Source organism: Onychomys torridus, chromosome 13, assembly GCF_903995425.1.
Source record: "Onychomys torridus chromosome 13, mOncTor1.1, whole genome shotgun sequence".
NCBI lineage: Eukaryota > Metazoa > Chordata > Mammalia > Rodentia > Cricetidae > Onychomys > Onychomys torridus.
Window position 1 is genome coordinate 38,864,631 of NC_050455.1, and position 20,154 is coordinate 38,884,784.

At 41.3% G+C, this 20,154-nt stretch overlaps 1 protein-coding gene across 1 annotated transcript in view; it reads left to right on the forward strand.

Moving 5' to 3' along the window:
• Nucleotides 1-20,154, forward strand: part of Hsd17b4 (hydroxysteroid 17-beta dehydrogenase 4) — an 81,836-nt gene that overhangs the window by 32,763 nt on the left and 28,919 nt on the right. Inside the window, exons 9-15 of the mRNA XM_036204869.1 lie at nucleotides 341-432; nucleotides 4,720-4,744; nucleotides 6,564-6,692; nucleotides 8,170-8,270; nucleotides 10,567-10,803; nucleotides 14,821-14,872; nucleotides 18,996-19,067. Coding sequence (XP_036060762.1) covers nucleotides 341-432; nucleotides 4,720-4,744; nucleotides 6,564-6,692; nucleotides 8,170-8,270; nucleotides 10,567-10,803; nucleotides 14,821-14,872; nucleotides 18,996-19,067 — 708 coding nt within the window. The remainder of the gene's footprint in view (nucleotides 1-340; nucleotides 433-4,719; nucleotides 4,745-6,563; nucleotides 6,693-8,169; nucleotides 8,271-10,566; nucleotides 10,804-14,820; nucleotides 14,873-18,995; nucleotides 19,068-20,154) is intronic.

Here is a 20,154-nt window from a genome sequence, read left to right on the forward strand (position 1 = left end):
ATTGTCAATTTTTGTTTTATTTTTCTCAACAGTTCTTGCCTAGGCAGCTCTGATAATGTTTTTTTTTTTTTTTGCAATGAATATATGCAACCCATCAGTGAAAGGCATATTGTGTTTGGAGAAACTCAAGAGTATGTTAGATTTTTCTCAGTTGGGATGAAAAAGCTCTAAAATCTTTTAAGCGTAGATTAATAATAATAATAGATAATCTAGACATAATTTTGTTCACATTTATTTTAACAAAATCTCTTATTATTTATGTAAAATCTCTCCAGAAAGTAAAATGATTTATGAAACCTGTATGTGCTCTTGCTTATAGATGTCCTTGTATCTATTTCAGATATTGTGGAAGCGCTGAAGCCCGATTACGTGGCCCCTCTAGTACTTTGGCTTTGCCATGAGAGCTGTAAGGAAAATGGTGGTTTGTTTGAGGTATTTTGAAATTCTGTTTTTCTTCTAAAGCATTGTTTATCTACATTTTAAATAAGATTGCATATTAGTATTTCCCAGATGCTTACATTTAGGAAAGTCTGTGCTAGTTGTCTGATTTGATTTGTCAAATATTATGTATATGTTGTTTAGGGAACAAGGGTTAAGCCAGAAAAGGTGGTATATGCTGTCTATACTGTTAAACACACTGTATATATAGCCAGCACTCTGGAGGCCAAGGCAGGAGGACGTCAGTTTGTGTTCTGCTGTGCTACATAGCAAGACCCTGTTTTAAACAGACAAGTGTGGATCCATGCCCCCTTTGTAAATTTTTTTTTTAAGAACATGACACTATCATTATAAATCCTTTTTTCAAAGCTTTCCATTTTTAATATTTTTTCCTAATTGTACTGTGACTTTTTTGATGTGTTTAGTAAAATATAAAGTCTCTTGATTTAAGAAGCTGAATGATAACACAGACATTTCAAGTCAACTAGGCAGGATTTGAACGTTTGACCTAACACTTGCCAGCTCGCAGGGTCATGGTGTAAATTTACCCTGTAGAACTTTCTTTTTCTTGGGGTCTTTGTGACAACTATAAATCATTAACGACCCTTGGCATGGTAGTCTAGTATTTCCTTCCTCCACTTTTACTTATAAATCATGTTTGAGTGTGACAGATCAATAAATACAGCTTGCTCATTGTAAATTCAGCAGTAAGCTTTTCTATTTTTCCCTGTTATGAAGCTTTCCATGTTTATTATAAGAACAAAAGCTACAAACAGTCCCACCATTTGTTGGAATCATTTGTACTAGGGGTTGAATTTAAGGTCTTGTGCAAGGCAAGGGCTCTGTCACAGTCTCAGCTCTAGTATGTCTATATTTTTATTTTTAGACAGGGTCTCACCTCCGCCAGCCTTTAACTTAGTTCATACCTAAGTAGGCCTTGAACTTGAGCTCTTCCTGTCTCAGCTGCTCAGGAAGGCAGGATTAACTGATGCACATCACTAGACCTAGCTAATTTACATATTTTAAATGTCCATTTATGTCTGATCTCCTTATTTTAGCCTAAAGTGTTGTATATTAGATCTCTCCTTACTCCATTTTTGATACTCTGGCAATAATGAACCTATAGTGTATAGACTATAGCATTCAAAACACTTAATAGTGAAAGAACCTGCCTCAGTTTGAAGTAATATATTATTAGCCAAGTTTATTTGAATTAAAAGCTGATGAATGAATTAAGGAGAAAAGGTCCCTATATTTGAGCACAGCTACATGCCTCCACCTTTCTAATCATACCAAATGAATGTAAACTATGGAAATTAAACATAGGAAGAACTTTGCTCTCAGTTTTACAGGATAGAAAACTTTAATGGTATTGAGCCACTTGGAACTTGAAATTTGGTCTGACCTCTTTTTACCTAGCTAGGAATCAAAATATTTATTACTTATTTCTTTATAATTATGTTATTATTAACTACACAAAATAATATATCATCTTTGTGGAAATCTGAAATACATAGGAATGTAAATAGAAGAAATTACTACCCAGAGAACTACTGATTTTTTGAAATATCTCCTTCTAGTCTTGTATTAGGTGTGCATTTTACATAGACTATTCTTTTAGGTGGATATTTTATATATATCCTCATCTCTGTAACCATACAACTGACATCATGCATACATATAAATTCTTATGTTGTTATTTTCTGGTGGACTTTTCAAAAAATGAGTAATATTTGATGTGTATAATTAAAAAATATAGTAAGAAATATATGTAATGACCTGAGTTTAAACTTGAAAGCATGCTTTGCTCAGTTCTGATGGACTCCTGGAGTTGTTAGTGGTAGATGCGGATTATCCAACTGCTGCAGTTACTTTGGCCTCTGATGAGAGTTTGTAGTTTGTTACTTCACTCACAATATGGTTAAAGGTGATGTTATTACCAGATCGCTGGAGAAACACCTCAGTCAGGTGAGATGGTCCAAAGTTAGAGATGCTGACCCTTGACCACCTTCTGAAGAGCTAGCGGGCAACCAGAGGAAAGGCTTAGATTCTAATGAGATGGAAGGCAGGACATAAAGTCTACTTGGCAAGAACAGAAGTCGGGCCAACTGAGGGATAATGAAGAGCTGGCTGCTGTGAGAAGGTCTGCTCATAGTGTCTGCTGTGGTGGGCACTGGAAACTCATAGTGTCTGCTGCAGTGGGCACTGGAAACTCATAGTGTCTGCTGCAGTGGGCACTGGAAACTCATAGTGTCTGCTGCAGTGGGCACTGGAAACTCATAGTGTCTGCTGAGGTGGGCACTGGAAACTCATAGTGTCTGCTGAGGTGGGCACTGGAAACTCATAGTGTCTGCTGCAGTGGGCACTGGAAACTCATAGTGTCTGCTGCGGTGGGCAGTGGAAACTCATAGTGTCTGCTGCAGTGGGCACTGGAAACTCAGTGTCTGCTGTGGTGGGCAGTGGAAACTCATAGTGTCTGCTGCAGTGGGCACTGGAAACAGTATCGGCTGCGGTGGGCACTGTAAACTCATAGTGTCTGCTGAGGTGGGCACTGGAAACTCATAGTGTCTGCTGCTGTGGGCACTGGAAACTCATAGTGTCTGCTGAGGTGGGCACTGGAAACTCAGTGTCTGCTGCGGTGGGCACTGGAAACTCATAGTGTCTGCTGAGGTGGGCAGTGGAAACTCATAGTGTCTGCTGCGGTGGGCACTGGAAACTCATAGTGTCTGCTGCTGTGGGCACTGGAAACTCATAGTGTCTGCTGCTGTGGGCACTGGAAACTCATAGTGTCTGCTGAGGTGGTCACTGGAAACTCATAGTGTCTGCTGCTGTGGGCACTGGAAACTCATAGTGTCTGCTGCTGTGGGCACTGGAAACTCATAGTGTCTGCTGCGGTGGGCAGTGGAAACTCATAGTGTCTGCTGCTGTGGGCACTGGAAACTCATAGTGTCTGCTGAGGTGGGCACTGGAAACATAGTGTCTGCTGCGGTGGGCAGTGGAAACTCATAGTGTCTGCTGCGGTGGGCACTGGAAACTCTTTTGCTCAGGATGACTTGAGCCTTAAGCAGGATAAGCACCCCGTGTCTTCCAGCTAGCAGAGGAGAATAACCACGTTTTGCTATGTCGGCTTTCACTTTGTGGTCAGCTAAGGTGATTCCAGGTGGTCCCAAATTTAGAATGAATGTTTAGGAGGAAATATCTAGCCATATTGTTTACCTTAAAGCTTTGGTCAGTTAGAAAGGTGCCCAGTGCAGGCTTGCTTTTAAGTAACCAGTCCAAACAGTTTAAGAATTGTTCATTGAAAGGCTGATGTTTGAAAGTTTGAAGTTGCCTTCTTAAGAATCTGTCTCTTTCTCTGATTCCCCATCACCCTTGCCTGTGGTCAAAACTAAAGCTGATTAATCCACTATTAGTTGGATATATTATAAAAGGTGTGAGCACATTGTCTTAGTTTGGGTTTCTATTGCTGTGAAGAGACACCATGACTATGGCAACTCTTATAAAGGAAAACATTTACTTGGTGCTGGCTTACAGTTCAAAGGTGTAGTCCATAATCAACATGGCAGGAACCATGGTGGCATGCAGGCAGACATGGTGTAGAGAGGTAGCTGAGAGTTCTACATCTTGATCCACAGGCAGCAGAAGGAGACTGTGTACCACACTGGGCATAGCTTGAGGATATAAGACCTCAAAGCCCTCACCTATAATGACATACTTCCACCAACAAGGCCACACCTCCTAATAGTGCCCCTCCCTATGGGCCAAGAATTCAAACACATGAGTGAGTCTATGAGGGTCATTCCTATTTAAATCAGCATACACAGTAAAGGCAAAAGGTTATGAAACATCTTAATGTTGGAGCTAATTCCACTGCATTGTCTGCTGCTCATGTGTTTCTTCTGTTAAGCATGAGGAATTCCGGTAAGTTCTGCCCAATAGTAGTGTGTGAAAGTATACGTTTCCTCAATCAGATACTCCCCCCCCCCCCCCGCCCCAGGTTTACCTGAATGACCTCTAAAATATCGCAGAAAGAAAACATAGTATCTCTTCCTGTGGAAATAGAAAGTGATCTTTTGCCTTATCTCACCTCATGTGTCCCCATAGCCTTGCCTGCTGCAGGCTGCTGCTTTGATGTCGTCAGCATTGCGAAGGCTTAGACCAGGGGGTTGTGCAGAGCTGAATGCCTTACTCACTGTCATCTAGCGTCCTAGACCTCCGCATAATTAAAACGTTCTCTTAATGATTTACATCAGGTGATTTTTTTTCCCTTCTTTTTGTTAGGTTGGAGCAGGCTGGATTGGAAAATGTAAGTCTCTGCTGGGTTTTGGTTTGTGATGGATTTTTTTAGTTTTATAACCTATCTAGCCATTAGAGATGGATAAGGATTTTGCTTAATCACTAGTGTTCACATACTCAGACTTGAATACTGTCCAGCAAGACACACTAAAACAGGGAGTTATTCTGCAGCCTCTTGTACTTTTAAGGACTTGTCTGCTAGGTAGCGGCTGGTTTGTCTTATTCTCTTCAGATACTGTGGTTTCCTTTTGGTGGACGTTTATACTCCAGTGACTCTGGCATCCCTCATGCTTCTTCCTGTCTCACCAGAACAGCGAGTGGAGGAGAGAGAGCTGTCTGAAAGGTGGGAGGAGCCCATTCTAGATGGACAGACAGATTCTCCAGTTCTCATGTGATTCTCTTCTCTGTGGAATGTAGGATGTCAGGAGTGAGTAAGAGAGTACAGGGCACAGCTTTCAGGGACAGAAGCTGCAGCTGGTCTGTGGGAATTGTTTCCCCCCCCAGGAAATTCATTTGCTTCACTCTTGATATTTTCTTTCTTAAACCTTCTGAGCTTCAAATAGTGTAGTTGCTTTATAGTGTTAGAAAATGTGAAAAATTGCCGGGTATGATGGCGCACTCCTTTAATCCCAGCACTCGGAGGCAGAGGCAGGTGGATCGAGGACAGCCAGGGCTGCATGGAGAAACCTTGTCTTGAAAAACAAAGCAAAACAAAACAAAAAAGTAGAAAATTCAGAATCTCAGCTTGTTTCTTGCTTTTAGTTGTGTGCTGGTATCACAATTAATCACAGAATTAATTGAGTTATTTAGGCAACTTCTATCACTGGAGGACATTGTTACACATATTGTAGAATATATATGCATGCATCAGTGACTTCAGTCGAGTTAAACATGAAGTGACATATTTCTCAAGCATTTTATTAATGGCATTTAAATAGCATTTAAAATAGCAAGGTAAATGTTGCAGTGACAGCCACATATGGGCACTTTTACAGGAAGAAAACAAATCTAGAAACTTGGCATCTTTTTCACCCCTTTAAGATGTCTTAAACTGAGTGGCCACCAGTGCCTGCTCGCCATCATGTTCCAATGCTGTTAGCAGTTAGTTATTCCTACGGAATGTTTAAAAAAGAAGACAGTGTTCAATTTCTCAAGAGAACTTAGGAGCACCGGTACTTCTCGTGACCCTGCAAAGTTGTGTGGGGCTGTGGGGCTGGAGGGCCAGCCAAGGAGGGTTGAAGGAGAGTTGTTGGTGGCTGTGTAGTCCAGGATTTGTAACTGGAACCTCTGCTTGCTGCCACGTCTAGTTCTCAGTGGGCAGCGGCAGCAGCCACTGTCCGGCCAGTCATCACATACAGACAAGGAAAGGGGAGTGCCTTTGGCTAAGGGATCTGTGGTGGGTGTGACTACAGGTGACTGAGTCTCCAGGTTCAGCAGGAGGCTGTGCTAGTGACAGTTCCTGACAGTTAGAGAAGTCTTCTCTTTGGCTTCAGATATTTCTTTTCTCAATTGAAATTTAATTTTGTGTTATTTAACTTGGCCTATGAAGTGGTAGGTTTTACTACAGCATTATCGTCCATAAATGTTCTTATACTTCATGCCAATTCATTTCCCCTGCCCTTCCGCTGCAGATCTTTCTTTAAAAACCTGACATTTCTGCTAATGGGCTTTTAAAGAGAAATGCATTCTCAGGTTTTTGGTAGAGCTCTTCAGAAGCCAGAATGTCTTTCCTCTAGGATCTTACTTTTTCATGAAGATGGCTCTCCAGCATCTTACGTTTTGTTCTTCAAGCTCTGTGCTCAGTGTCTTAGTCTTGTCTCCATAACCAGTGCGCTGGGAGCGGACCCTCGGAGCCATCGTCAGACAGACAAACCAGCCCATGACTCCCGAGGCAGTGAGGGACAGCTGGGAGAAGATCTGCGACTTCAACAATGCCAGCAAGCCACAGACCATTCAAGGTACAGTCCCAGCCATTTGGTCCTGGACAGGGAGCAGAGGCGACAAGCTGTCTTCTCCATAAGCAGTTTCATCTGTTCCAACTGTGCTGATGCAGACACTTGGGGCTGGGGTACATACATAGTTTCTGCTCCACTGGGTGCTAGGACTCTCATCCTTAGTAGAGTGTTGATGCTCTCATAGGCAGTTTCCTCAGTGTTTCTCGGTCCTGTGTGTTTGGTTGGTGGGTTTCTGGTGGATGGATGGTAGTGGGGTGTGTATTCATTGGTGCTATATGCCCAAATGGTGCTTACTTTTGGAGTCCTCCATTTTCTAGCCATATGCTCTTTTTTATTTTTAAGTGTGTGTGTGTGTGTGTGTGTGTGTGTGTGTGTGCAGGTGCAGGTGACTTTGGAGTTCAGAAGAGGACATCAGATGTCCTGCAGCTGGAGTTAAAGGTTGTGAACTCACCAGTGTGGGTGCTGGGGACTGAACTCAGGTCCTCCATAAGAGCAGAATGCACTCTTAACCTTGGAGCCATCTCTCCTAGCCGCATGTTCTCAATCGGATGCAGTTTTCTTCATTGCCCCAAACGCGCACTCATCTGGATTTTGCTCCCGCTTAGCTCTCTTGTTTAGTTATCGGGGTGGCATTGAGTCAGCACGTTGGTTGCTGCTCTCCCGTCCGTCCTGGCTCCTCCTCCTTCTCACCTGTACATAGTTTTAGGACTTCAGGAAAGGTCAGACCTCGAATGTTCGGCAAGATTTTCCCAGATATCCTGGGCCGTGTTGTTCTTCTGTTAGCTGAACTACCATGTGAACAGCAAACGTAACTGTTCTTACTGCCTTTGTTTCTGGCGTATTAACCACATGCTAAGTTCTTTTGAGGCAGAGACCATTTTACATGTATTTATTTTATGTGGTGCTGAGGGTAGAACTCAGGACCTTGGGCATGCTGGGCAAGCACTGTACCACCAAGTAGAATCCAGTTTATGTGGAATACCTTTTTTTTGTTTGTTTGTTTGTTTTTTGAGACAGGGTTTCTCTGTGTAGCTTTGGTGCTTTTCCTGGATCTCACTCTGTAGACTAGGCTGGCCTTGAACTCACAGAGGTCCGTCTGCCTCTGCCTCCCTAGTGCTGGGATTAAAGGTGTGCGCCACCACCGCCCAGCTATGTGGAATACCTTTAAAAATATATTTTAAATTAATTCTTTGAAAATTCCATGTATGTGTACCATGTTTGGTCCTATTTACCCACTCTATCCTTTAATGGCTCCCATATCCACCTTTTAACCTCTTACCCTTACCCCACCCTCAACTTCCTGTCCACTTTTTTGTTGTTGTTTTCCTAACCCATCCAGTTCGGTACCATGGTTGTGGGGCCACCCACTGGAATGGGAGGGCCAGTGGAAGTGTGTGGTAGATGTTCTCTAGCATATTGTAGTTTTCTTTACTCAGATTTTACAGCAAATCTCTATCTTTTCTTGTCTTTTTAATTGTAGAATCAACGAGTGGTATAATAGAAGTTTTACATAAGGTAGATTCAGAAGGAGTCTCACAAAATCACACCAGTCACGCGGCATCTACAGCCACATCGAAATTTGTAAGTAGGGGAGGTGCCTGAAGCTTGCCTACAGACCCGTTCTCCCTCCCTTCCCCCTTAGCCTTTCTCCTGGAAACAGTCACTCCGTCGTTGATCATGGAGACAATTGGTGGTGTGTCTTCAGAAACTGATTATGATTGGCTTTGGAATAAGACTGAGTTTCACATATAAGGAATTCATGATGAGCACATGAGCATATGGCTTGAAGTCAATTCTGAAGCTGTCCAGATAACTCTATTCTTCTTTTCCACTTTTCTTTTATCTTTTACTCTGAGATTTTTCTGGACTGTACCATGCTTTTTGCTTGGATGGAGATCTGTCTTGAGAGGAGAGGAGGGGATTTGGGTTGCTTTGCAAAGCTCTTCTTAGTGTGTGAGTTGGGGTAGGAGAGTGGAAGATACCAGCTCAGCTTCTGCCCTTGGCACTTCTATGTGATAAATATAGGAGCTGAAAGCTTTTCTCTGTTCTCAGGGGTATTGTTTTGTGTGTAATTTTTGATAGTCTTTCTTTGGAGTTGTGATGAATCAAGTTAGTTGCTCAGTTGATGTGTTGACTAGCTACACCTTCTTTGCTATTGAAAAAGTAACCCAGGGAGGTACTAGATGGAAGAGAGAGAAAGCTCTACCTCTACTGCTGATGAAAAAGACCTGAGATGACGTGGGATCTAGTGTTGATGTGTGGTTCTCCTGTGAGTCTGCCATGACGTGGGATCTAGTGTTGATGTGTGGTTCTCCTGTGAGTCTGTCATGACGTGGGATCTAGTGTTGATGTGTGGTTCTCCTATCTGTTAATCTGCCTCCATGTGCAGTCCTCCTTCTGACCTCTCACTCTCCCTACCTCTTCATGGCTAACTTTAAATCTTTTTGAACTAGATTTGAATTTTTGACAGATTTTGGGGGAGATGGCATCCATAGCTCATTTGGGTGTCTGCGCTACAGGTTCTTGGTCATGTTCTCCTTTGTCTTGCCAACCAGAAGCATCGCCTCTGTGCTGAAAATGGCTGAACCAATAACACTAGAAATTTAAATGATTCCAAAACATTTTAACAAAATGATTTTTAAGTCATTATTGAAAAATAAATAAGTGACTTATTGTGAACTATGCCCTACAAGTAGATAGAATGAACACACAAGAGCTGAACATTAAAATATAGCTTTCTTTTTTGTTGTTTTCTTGGCCATTAGTAACCCTCCCTCTCAGTCACAATTTTTCTTTTTTTTTTTTTCTTTTGCTTTTTCGAGACAGGGTTTCTCTGTGTAGCTTTGCACCTTTTTCCTGGAACTCACTTGGTAGCCCAGGCTGGCCTCGAACTCAGAGATCCGCCTGGCTCTGCCTCCCGAGTGCTGGGATTAAAGGCGTGCGCCACCACCACCCGGCCAATTTTTCTAAAATTTTGGGAAAGGATATTTATTTTAATGGTTTTTACTTTTTTTTTTGGCTATCTAGGCCAGATCTTTTCAGGGACAGCATTGATAAACTGTATTACAAAATGTTGACATGGTTGTCAGCCAGAGGCTTCTCACTGTGTGAGGATCAGGAATATGAGGAAGGTTCTAGCTCTTGCTCTGTGACATTAGTCAGTTTACTGTTCACTGGATGTAATGTCAGGTCAGGAGATACAAATATATGTATATGTATATGTATAATTTGTGTACATACATAGTTTATTATATATATAAAACTAATATAAGATATATCTAACTATTTTTATTATATAAATATGTATGTGTATTTCTCTCTCTTTAGCCTACATGTCCTTGATGTATATATTATGGGTTTCAGTTTAGTGTTTTTATGGGGATACTGAGTGTGTGAATGAGTGGGTCTCTGTGTCTATGTCTGCTGCTTGGGCTTTTCCTTCTGTTTCTTTTGTCCTAGTCTGATGTGGTAGTTTTTACTTTATCCTATCATATTATTTATCATATTAATTAATTAATTAATTAATTGATCATCCCTTAGAAGCCCTGTTTGTTTTCTAATGAGAGACAAACGGGGTGGATCTGGATGGGAGGAGAGGCAGGGAGGAGCTGGGAGGAGTAGAGGAAGGGAAAACTATAATTAGGGTATATTATGTGAGGAAAAAAAATCTATTTTCAATCAAAGGAAAAAAGAAGTGTAGTAGATAAGAAAGAAATCATTTTTTTATGATTGCCCTGGTATTTTGTGAACCAGGAAGATGTAGTTATGTTAGAAATCTGGTTTTAAGCCTGAGAATATTGCTAGCTATAGGTAAGATGTGAAATCTGGCCATCAGATGCTGCTGCGGAGGGTAATAGTCTTCCTGTTTTTCTCCTAGGATAGTGCTGTTGGCTATAGGCTTCCTTCATTTTCCTCTTCATATACGCAACTGGAGAGTATCATGTATGCCCTTGGAGTAGGAGCTTCAATCAAGAATCCGAAGGATTTGAAGTTTGTGTATGAAGGAAGTGCCGACTTCTCCTGTTTGCCCACCTTTGGTGTTATTGTTGCTCAGAAGCCCTTGATGAGTGGAGGGCTAGCAGAGGTTCCTGGGCTGTCAATCGACTTAGCAAAGGTATGCCTACTAAGAAACTTTTCTTTGGCTTTTCTTCCTTCCATCCTTCCTTCCTTCCTTCCTTTCTTTCTTTCCTCTTTTTTTTTTTTTAAACTGAATGCCTCATACTGTATTGAGGGAGACCTGTTCTCTCTTATTCCCCCAGGGTATTCTTGAGCAGGGAGAAATGAAGAATTTGAAGAATTTGTAGGTGTAAGAATATATATATATATATAAGAATATCTATATATATATATATATATATATAGAGAGAGAGAGAGAGAGAGAGAGAGAGAGAGAGATAGAAAACATAGGATAGTCTCAGGAGGGCCTGATCTCAACCCACCAGCCCCCTCTGTCTCTACTAAAGGGCTGTTTAAAAGAATGCCAAGGGGTGGCGCAAAAGACCTTCCTGCAGCACAGCCAAGGGTAAGACCATTTCAGACACATGGTGACCATGCACGTGGTCAAGCCATCCCCTAATGCAGCCCTGTAACTTGAGTATTCTGTCCACCTGGCTTCTGTAGCCGCTCAGGCCCAGTTAAACACACAGAGACTTATATTACTTATAAACTGTATGGCCGTGGCAGGCTTCTTGCTATCTGTTCTTATATCTTAAATTAACCCATTTCTATTAATCTATAAGTTACCATGTGGCCCGTGGCTTACCGGTATCTTAACAGCTGGTTCTCATTGTGTTGGCTGGCAGCATCTCTCCCTCAGCCTTCTACTTCCCAGAATTCTCCTCTCTTTTTGTCCTGCCTATACTTCCTGCCTAGCTACTGGCCAATCAGCCTTTTATTTATCAATTAATCATAGCAACGTACATTCACAGCATACAGGACATCCCACAGTACAGCCCTGCTGTGTAAAGCAAGCTCAGATCTCAGTAGAAAACCTTTGTGGGCTCCCACACTGTATTACATACTACACACATATAATTTATACATAATATGAATACATGAATACACATACATATATAAAAAGATTATATAAATTATTTCTATTAAAGTAAAATCGACTATGGTAGTTGGCTTAGGAATAATGAGTTAGTATATCTTTTGATTTTTCTTTTCATGAATAAAAGAGAGGAGAGTTAGTTTAAAATTGAAGGAAGAAAATACTTCTTTATAGTCCTGTAATCCTGGAATAATGCTGTTAATTCTCTCTCCACCATTTACTTGTTACTGTAATTGTAAGTAACTGCCCCAGGCTTTGGCTTCTTTACCCAGAGAGTGGATAGGCTATCTTCACTTCATGACACTGATGGAGAGCACCCACTAATTATCTGGGGGAAGGATCAACAGGACAGAGAAAATGAGCATGAACAGGCCCGGAGGGAGCATGTACTTGACTTGTTTTGGAACAGCAAGGCATCAGTCTTGACTGGGTGCAGAAGAGGCTCTAGTCATGGCTGTATGAAAAGGAAGCCTGTGGCGATGATAAGGGTGTTAGTTTATACTCTTTTTGCCCTGTAAGATTTCTTCTTTAAAACTTTTTTCCTTAGTTCTTTGACAGTTTCATGCAATGTGTTTTGATCATATTTATTCCTATACCTCCAACTCTTCCCAGATTCACCTCCCATTCTCTACCCACCCAATTTTGGGTCTTTTTTTTTTTTTTTTTAAGCCCAACAAGACCAATTTGTGCTGCCCACATATTATTGGATTTGTGGTCTTCAGTTGAAGCCTGGCTAATTTACCAGGGCTATGCTGTTGGAGAAAACTGTCTTTCCTCCCAGCAGCCAACTGTTGCCAATAGCTCCATGGCTAGGGGTGGGAGTGTATGTCTAGCTTCCCTTCAGCTGATGCTCTTAATGAGCACGGGAAGCAGGTGTGGCCCTTTAAACTGAGGAATGATATGAACCAGATATGCTCACTTTCTGACTCAATCTTCCTGTGTGGAGAAGGGTATGAGAGGCAAGTGCAGAAGCTGAGAAACCATTAAGGAGTCTATTGTAGTAATCCAAGCAAAAGCTCTAAATAAAAGGATAAAGAAGGTAAGGAAGAAGGTGTTTGTTTCAAATGACAGAAATCATGTAGATATAATTATGTATAGATGCATATATAATTGTTAGTATATGCCTGATATATATAGTATTTGCATATCATATATTATTATATATAGTCCTGTAGTTACAAACTTTCTGCCTGCATGGTTTGAGACAGTTTTGCTATAAAGCCCCATTCTGTCTTTACACTTGGAATCCTGTTGTCTGAGCTGTCTGAGTGCTAGAATTATAGGCATGTTCTGTCACTCAGAATTTCTCTCTCTCTCTCTCTCTCTCTCTCTCTATCTCTCTCTCTCTCACACACACACACACACACACACACACACACACACACACACCCCTTTTTTGTAGTGTGTACATGTGCATGTGGGTCCATACATGTATGGGTTCACACAGAGGCCAGAGGTCAACCTAAGGTGCCATTTCTCAGGTACTATCTACCTTGTTTTATGACACAGGGTCTCATTGGTCTGGAATTTACTGTTAGACTAGGCTGGTTGCCAGTAAGCCTCAGGGATCTGCCTGTGTTCACCCTCCCATGATTCTAAGCATTCACTGCCATATCTGGATTTTTGGCATGGGCTCTGGGCATACTCAGACCCACATGCTTTGATAGCAAAGACTTTGCCTTCACATACTTGTTTTAAGGGAGGATGGTCAAGAGCTTGTTTTGGACAAGCTTGAGCGGTCTGGTACTTATTTAAGTGGAGATGAAGAAGGCGTAGTTGATTGTGTCTAAAGTGGTAAGGAAAGATCTAACCAGGTCTTCAGGTAATGTTTAAAAGTGTGGGACTAGCTAAAATTACCTAATCTGTGAATTTAAGTAGAGAAGACGCCTGAGTTAGGGCCTCTGAAGTGTTTAGAGGTCGAAGAGATACGGAAGAACTAGCAAAGCAGATTGGGTAGGATGGCCCGTGTCGCCAGCAGCATGACATTAAAGAAGCCAGAAGAAAGTATTTCAAGAAGGAAGAAGTAACTTAAGAAAACTTGACCTACATACTGTCTGTTTTAGTTCCTCATGTAGGTGTGAGATGCCACCAGCAATGGTCACTGGATCAGAGCTATGAGCAGGTTTCTGTCTAGTTGAACTGATCAGCGCATTGCTGATGGCTTTCCTGTCGGAGTCATGGGATCTCATTTTCTTAGAATATTTGATAACATTGGAAGGAAGGGCTGGAAGCCTGTGCTGGGCACTTTGCCTTCTTAATCTCTCTCCTGTGTTATATATGAATCAGGTAAGATGCTCACTTTCTGTGACCAGGAGTGACAGCCATCTGGAAACCTCTTTCTCAGTTTTCCTACCTTTGGGTTTCAAGGCAGCCTAGCACAGTGAGGAAGGCACTCCTTGTTTCCCATCACCTTCAATGCACTCTCTCCCTTCTGGATTGGGGGGAGGGTGGAAAGCTGTCCTATTGTAGTAGAGTACGGACACTTGGACGTGGAGACTCCGCTCAGGTTTACTTGCAGGCTTTGCTGCACTGAGCGCATGTTGCTGGTTCCTTGCTGTGTGTTTGGTTTCTGTTCTGAGATACATACACAAAGGGAATGCTGACATTAATGATGTTTTTGTGTTTGGATAGGTTTATAAGGTTTGTCTTTGTGTTTTAGTTGAGTTATCTCTACTTAGCTTGTGTTACTTGAAGTTACCAGCCCTGGCCCATTGGTTCATTTGTACTGAGTGGATACTTACTGAATGCCTAATGTATTCTAGGCTTTATGATAAGCATTTGGAACAGAGTCTGATTGAGTGGCTCTATTGGTAAATCATATATAGCCAGTAAGGATCCCTGGATTCAAAGAACACAAATATGTCTTATCTCATCCAAAAGATGTTTGTCTGTATGTTGGTGAACTTATTATTTATACGATGCATGATTAAGAAGTGAAAACTATACTGAGATAGATGACACAGGAAGAATACTGATGTGGTACGTGGATAATAAAATGTTACCTGTGCTTAGCAGTACCCACAGGTAGACACTGGTACAAGAAAGTTTGCTAATAAAATTGTATTTGTTGTAACATAGATTCTTCATGGGGAGCAATACTTGGAGTTATATAAACCACTTCCTCGATCAGGTGAGTTTATGTGAACTAATTGCCTAATACCATGCTTTAATTTTCTGATTAACCCCCTAAACTATCCCATTGTGTTAAACTGACATAGTCCAACCCATCAAGATTTCAGCAGCTTCCATGTGTAACCTTAGAGTAGATGATGTTAACCAGTCCCTGACAGACTTCCACTAACAACAGTAAAATTATTGATTTAATACTACCAGCTTATCTGTATTGACATGTGCACCATGTGATTGTGTCACTTATGGTTCCTGTGGTTGTTTACCCTGATACTGATTTGCATAAAGCAAACAATGCTGAAAGATACAGCATCTGTAATTTTTTTCTATTCCCTTGGAAGAGAAGAAAACCAAACCTACCTAATCATTTTTTTCTTTTCTTAGTAATACTTTGGATATTCACAAAAGCTTATCTATCCATCCACTCCTCTATTTGGCTGTCCATCTCTCTATCAATACTTTTTTGAGATAAGGCCTCTTGTGGCCCAGGGTTTTTTCCCCCTTGCAGAGGATGACCTTGAACTTCTGACCCTCCTCCTACTTTCTGATTACTGGGATTAAGGCTTGAGCTACTACACAAGGTTTGTGTGGTGCTTGGAATGGAACTGAGGTGCTTGGTAGGCAGCACCCTGCTCACTGTACTATATCCCCAGCTCCATTTTTTGATTTAAAATATGTATTTAATTGAAACAGAATTACATCACTCCCAGCCCTTTCGTACCTCCCAGCCACCTTCCTTTGAACTTCTCCCATGTTTCCTGACTCTCAAGTTGATAGCCTTTTCCTTTGACTATTGTTACACATGCATATATACAAATACATAGGAATAGAAACTGCTGAATTAGTTTTTGTTGTTTGTGTAAATATGGATTCAAGGCTGACTACTCCTATTGGACATCCAAAAGGGGACTCACCCCTGGGAAAGTATGGCTTTCTTCCTTAATAGTCTGTAGTTGCCTATAATTCTTTGTCTGGGAGTGGAACTCTGGAATTTCCCTCCTGTATTAACGTGTCCATTGATAGTACCATTGCTCTAGTCTTCTGTGTTCAGTCATATCTAGGAGAGACTTTCACAGGAGAGTTCCTGAAATTCTGAATCTTTCAATCTTTGTGCCCCCTCCTTCATGATGTTCCTTGAGCTAGAGATGGAGGAGTTGTGATGTAGATGTTTCCATTGGGGCTGGGCTTTCCATGATGTTGATCATGTGATGTAGATGTAATTATTGGGGCTTGGATCCCCACCATCCATTGATTTGTGCATTGTGTCCAGTTGTGGTTTTCTGTGATCACCTTCATTTGCTATAAAGAGAGGCTTCCTTGATGAAGGGTGGTAGCTACACTCTCTGGGGGTTTAAGGATAAGATTTAAAATGTAGTAAGGAATTATGCTGGTCTAGAAAAATCTGGGTAGTAAATAGATTCTTTTCTAATGTCCTTGACCTCGCTAGCTAGCCCAAGGAAGCTGGCTAGATTTCCAATGCCAGGCATGATTTCCCTCATGTTGAGTGATCCTTAGTCTAATTAGACAACTGTTGGTTACCACAAACCTGTAAGCACCCTTATTACCACTTTATGCATGTCTTGCCATGCTGGCAATTGCCATGGTGTATAGGTGTTGCATCTGCGTAGAACTGTTTAACTCTCTCCCCCGCTTAGTAGTTTACATTTTCTGGAATCATGGGAGCTAGAATGCAAGAAAAGGTGTTCGGGTTAGGTCCAGGTCAAATCATTCGAACCCTGTGCTCTAAGTGTGTGGTGTCTTCAGCAATAGGGGCCCACCTTCAACCCCTATGAGGCAACCATATGCCTGGGTGTTTTGTTAGTTTATAGTTCTTGTGGGGAGCATTGTCAGCCCAAGTAACTAATTTCTTTTACTACTTTTTGCGGGTGTTTATATGTGTATGCCTAGCCATTTATATGTATTGCGTATAACTTTAGGTAAGTAGGAATAGTATGATGCCTTGCGGCTTTCTCAAACACCCTTAGTGCTGTTTGTCCCTCTCCCTGCCCCTCCTCCTTCTGTCTGATCCTCCTCTGCAGCTGGAACCCTTCCTCATCCTCCCATTTTCCACCTCATATCACCTGTATGTATTCTGCTGTTCCACTCCCACCCCACTGGCCAGTTGTTCCTTTATACGTCACAACTTTCGCGGTTGTCACTCCATGTTGTAGGCTTGTATCTGAGGAAGCACACATGGGAGAGAACATGCACCCAACCCATGTTTTTATCCTTTCACAGTAATTTATGTATTTTTGATGTCAGAATGTTTGTGTATTATATGTATATATTATATAATGTATATATATTATATAATATTACCAAATAAGGTTGTTAAAAACAAAGGGAGATTTGGTATCTTTTCACATCATATAATGTAGAAGTCAGCAAGTAGACCCCCCCCCCAAACCTTTATATTTTACAAAATCTTTGAGCTTTGTGACTGCTTTTAAAGTGTCATAGCTTTGTTTCATTATATTGCAGAATGCATTTCTAGTCTGTTTATTTAGTCTGAGCCAATACACAGTTGGTGGTGACTGTGGGATGCTCACCATTTTCAAGGTATAGCATCAGGTATTAAATGCTGTTTTAAAAAAACCTGGCTATGTCTGTTACTTTAGTGAAATAGAAATTCTGTACCCAAGCCTGAGATCGATCTTGTGTGTGTGTGTGTGTGTGTGTGTGTGTGTGTGTGTGTGTGTGTATATGTATATATGTGAGATGTCATTTCATAAAGGTCCCTGCATGTTTCATGTGTAGCCAGCCTAGTGGGTTCATTTGGGGAACCATTGTTAAAGTACGTAGATGTGTATTAAATATTGCTCTTTGGGATTTTGTAATATGAAAAGGGAGTAGATATATACTCCAAATAATTACAATCACATACTGATATAATAGGAATGTATGGATAATTCTTTTCTTGATTTCTTACATATTTTTAGCCTCAAGTTCTATTTCTTGTGAGTTCTTTGTCTTCAATAGTGTCTCTATGTTTGTTATATAGTTTTAAAATTTTTTCTTAGTAAGAATACTGATTTAAGATGCAAACCAGACATGGTAGTGCCATTTTAATCCTAGCACTCTGGAGGTAGAGGCTGTTGGGGATTCTCCCTTCCTTAAGGATGAATTGGGAGTGTAGCAAGATTTGAGAATAGAGAAAGAAGCAAGAAGGGTTGTCACAGGCCTTGAAACTCAGATGGAGAAGTTTAGGCTCTTTTCAGAAGGCACTGAGGACTTTACTGAAGAGTCATAAACAGATCGTTTTGGGAAGCATCACACCGACGACGACGACGACGACGACGACGACGACGACATTTGTGATGCTTTTTCTCCTTCACCATTTCCCTCCGGTAGATACGTAGGGCGTTATTTGATCCTCTGTGCATCTGGAGTCTTTGCTTTCTCTTCATCTGCATCCCCACGCCTTGCTGACTTCGTCCCCCCTCACCTTCCCAGTGTCGTCTGCCTCCATTCCTGTTCCGTAAGGGACTTTCACCTCACTGCAGCCACAGTGCTGAATCTCCGGTGCAAACGTGTTTGCTCTTTCCCTATTAAATCCTCAGATAGCTATCCACGGACTTTGGGGTTAAGTTAAAAGTGTACCTGTCTCTGTGTAGTCAAGTATTAACCTGGACTTGCTTCAAGTTGTGTGGTCGGGGCTGGGTGTTAGTCCCAGTTGTGTAGAAGAAAGAGAAAAACAGGTCTCAAGGACATTACCGTTTTTCTTTGACAGTTTTGTACTTGTATATAGTACTGTCGGGCAGTCCTCACTCCCTCCTTCCTTTCTCCCACTCTTCCCCCTTCGTCCTTCCCACAGCCCCCCGTTGTTGTTTATATTTTTGTGATTGCTTTTGTTATGTTGCCCACTGAGTTTAAACAGATAGTAAGGAATAAAATGTTCAGAAAAGAATGCTTTGAAAGTGTTTCACCAAAGCCATGGAGATTTCAGAAGGAATGGGGTAACTGGGATTGGTGCTCAACCAATATTTAGATGCCAGCTGGGCCTTGCAAGAGGAGTCACTGGAAAATATTTAAAACCATAACTTTTTAGCTTTGCTGAAGTAAGTGGAAACCATGGGCAATTCCTTGGTGACTTAATGTATTCATTTATCTTACTTTAATTTTAGGAGAATTGAAAAGTGAAACAGTTATTGCTGACATCTTGGATAAAGGATCTGGCATAGTGATTGTTATGGACGGTAACACATTTATAATTCTTATAATAACATTCTTAGATTGATAGGTTTTGTATGTAACATATTTTATCACAGAGATTGATCCAGTTTGTATTCATTTTATAATTTGTAAGAGAGCAAAGTAAGCATTTTAAAATTTCATACGGCCTTTAAGAAAAGTGAGGGAGGAGGAGGGCACACCGGGGCTAAGGCTGGGGCAGTTGGGGCATGTCAGTGGGTTGAAACAACATAACCAAAGCACAGAAGTGAGACGCGTGTCCCTGTACCAATCATGGGAAGAGTTATGCCTGCTGCAGTAGTGTTGATGCAGCTGGGCTGCGTCATTGATGCTCTTTTAAGATTTACTAATTTATCATGTATACAGGGTTCTCCCTGCATGGATGCCTGCAGGCCAGGAGAGGGTACAGATATCATGATAGATAGTTGTGAGCCACTATGTGGTTGTTGGGAATTGAACTCAGGACCTCTGGAAGAAGGTCTTGAGTTCTTAACAGCTCTTAACCGCTAAGCCATCTCTCTCCAGCCCATGCTCTTTTATGTGATGCTCTTTTATGTGTTAGCTATTTGGAACTTGATTATTCTAGATTGCAGTTGGGTTTCTCAACTGCGTTTAAGACTGTTGAACTTGTAATATGGTTTAACCACTGTAGCCATGTTTTATCTGTGGTACGAAATAAAGCTTATGGTAGTTTATAAGTATTGGGTTAATAAAGTGTAAGTAATTAAACATAAGCTAAAGACAGTGCAAAAACTTAATTAAGTTTAAGAAGAGGAAAAGAAATAGAGGTGTAATGTTTGCCCCTAAGAATAGTAGAACTGTCAGCTCTGCCTGACATGTGGTTTCTGAGGGAACTACTGGAGACCATGCCATGCTCCTTGACTTACCATGGGGTTGCATCCTGGTAAACACATTGGAAGTTGAAATATCATTGGTAAAACTGCATTAAAAGCCATGAATGGTTGCATGATAATGATCTCAGCATTCAGTTGGCTGAGGCAGGAGGAACCTTTTTGTATCAGGTACTCTTTTTCTTAGAGTAGTGAACAAAACAGGCAGATGGCATCCCTTGGACCACTCCTCTGTCTCCAT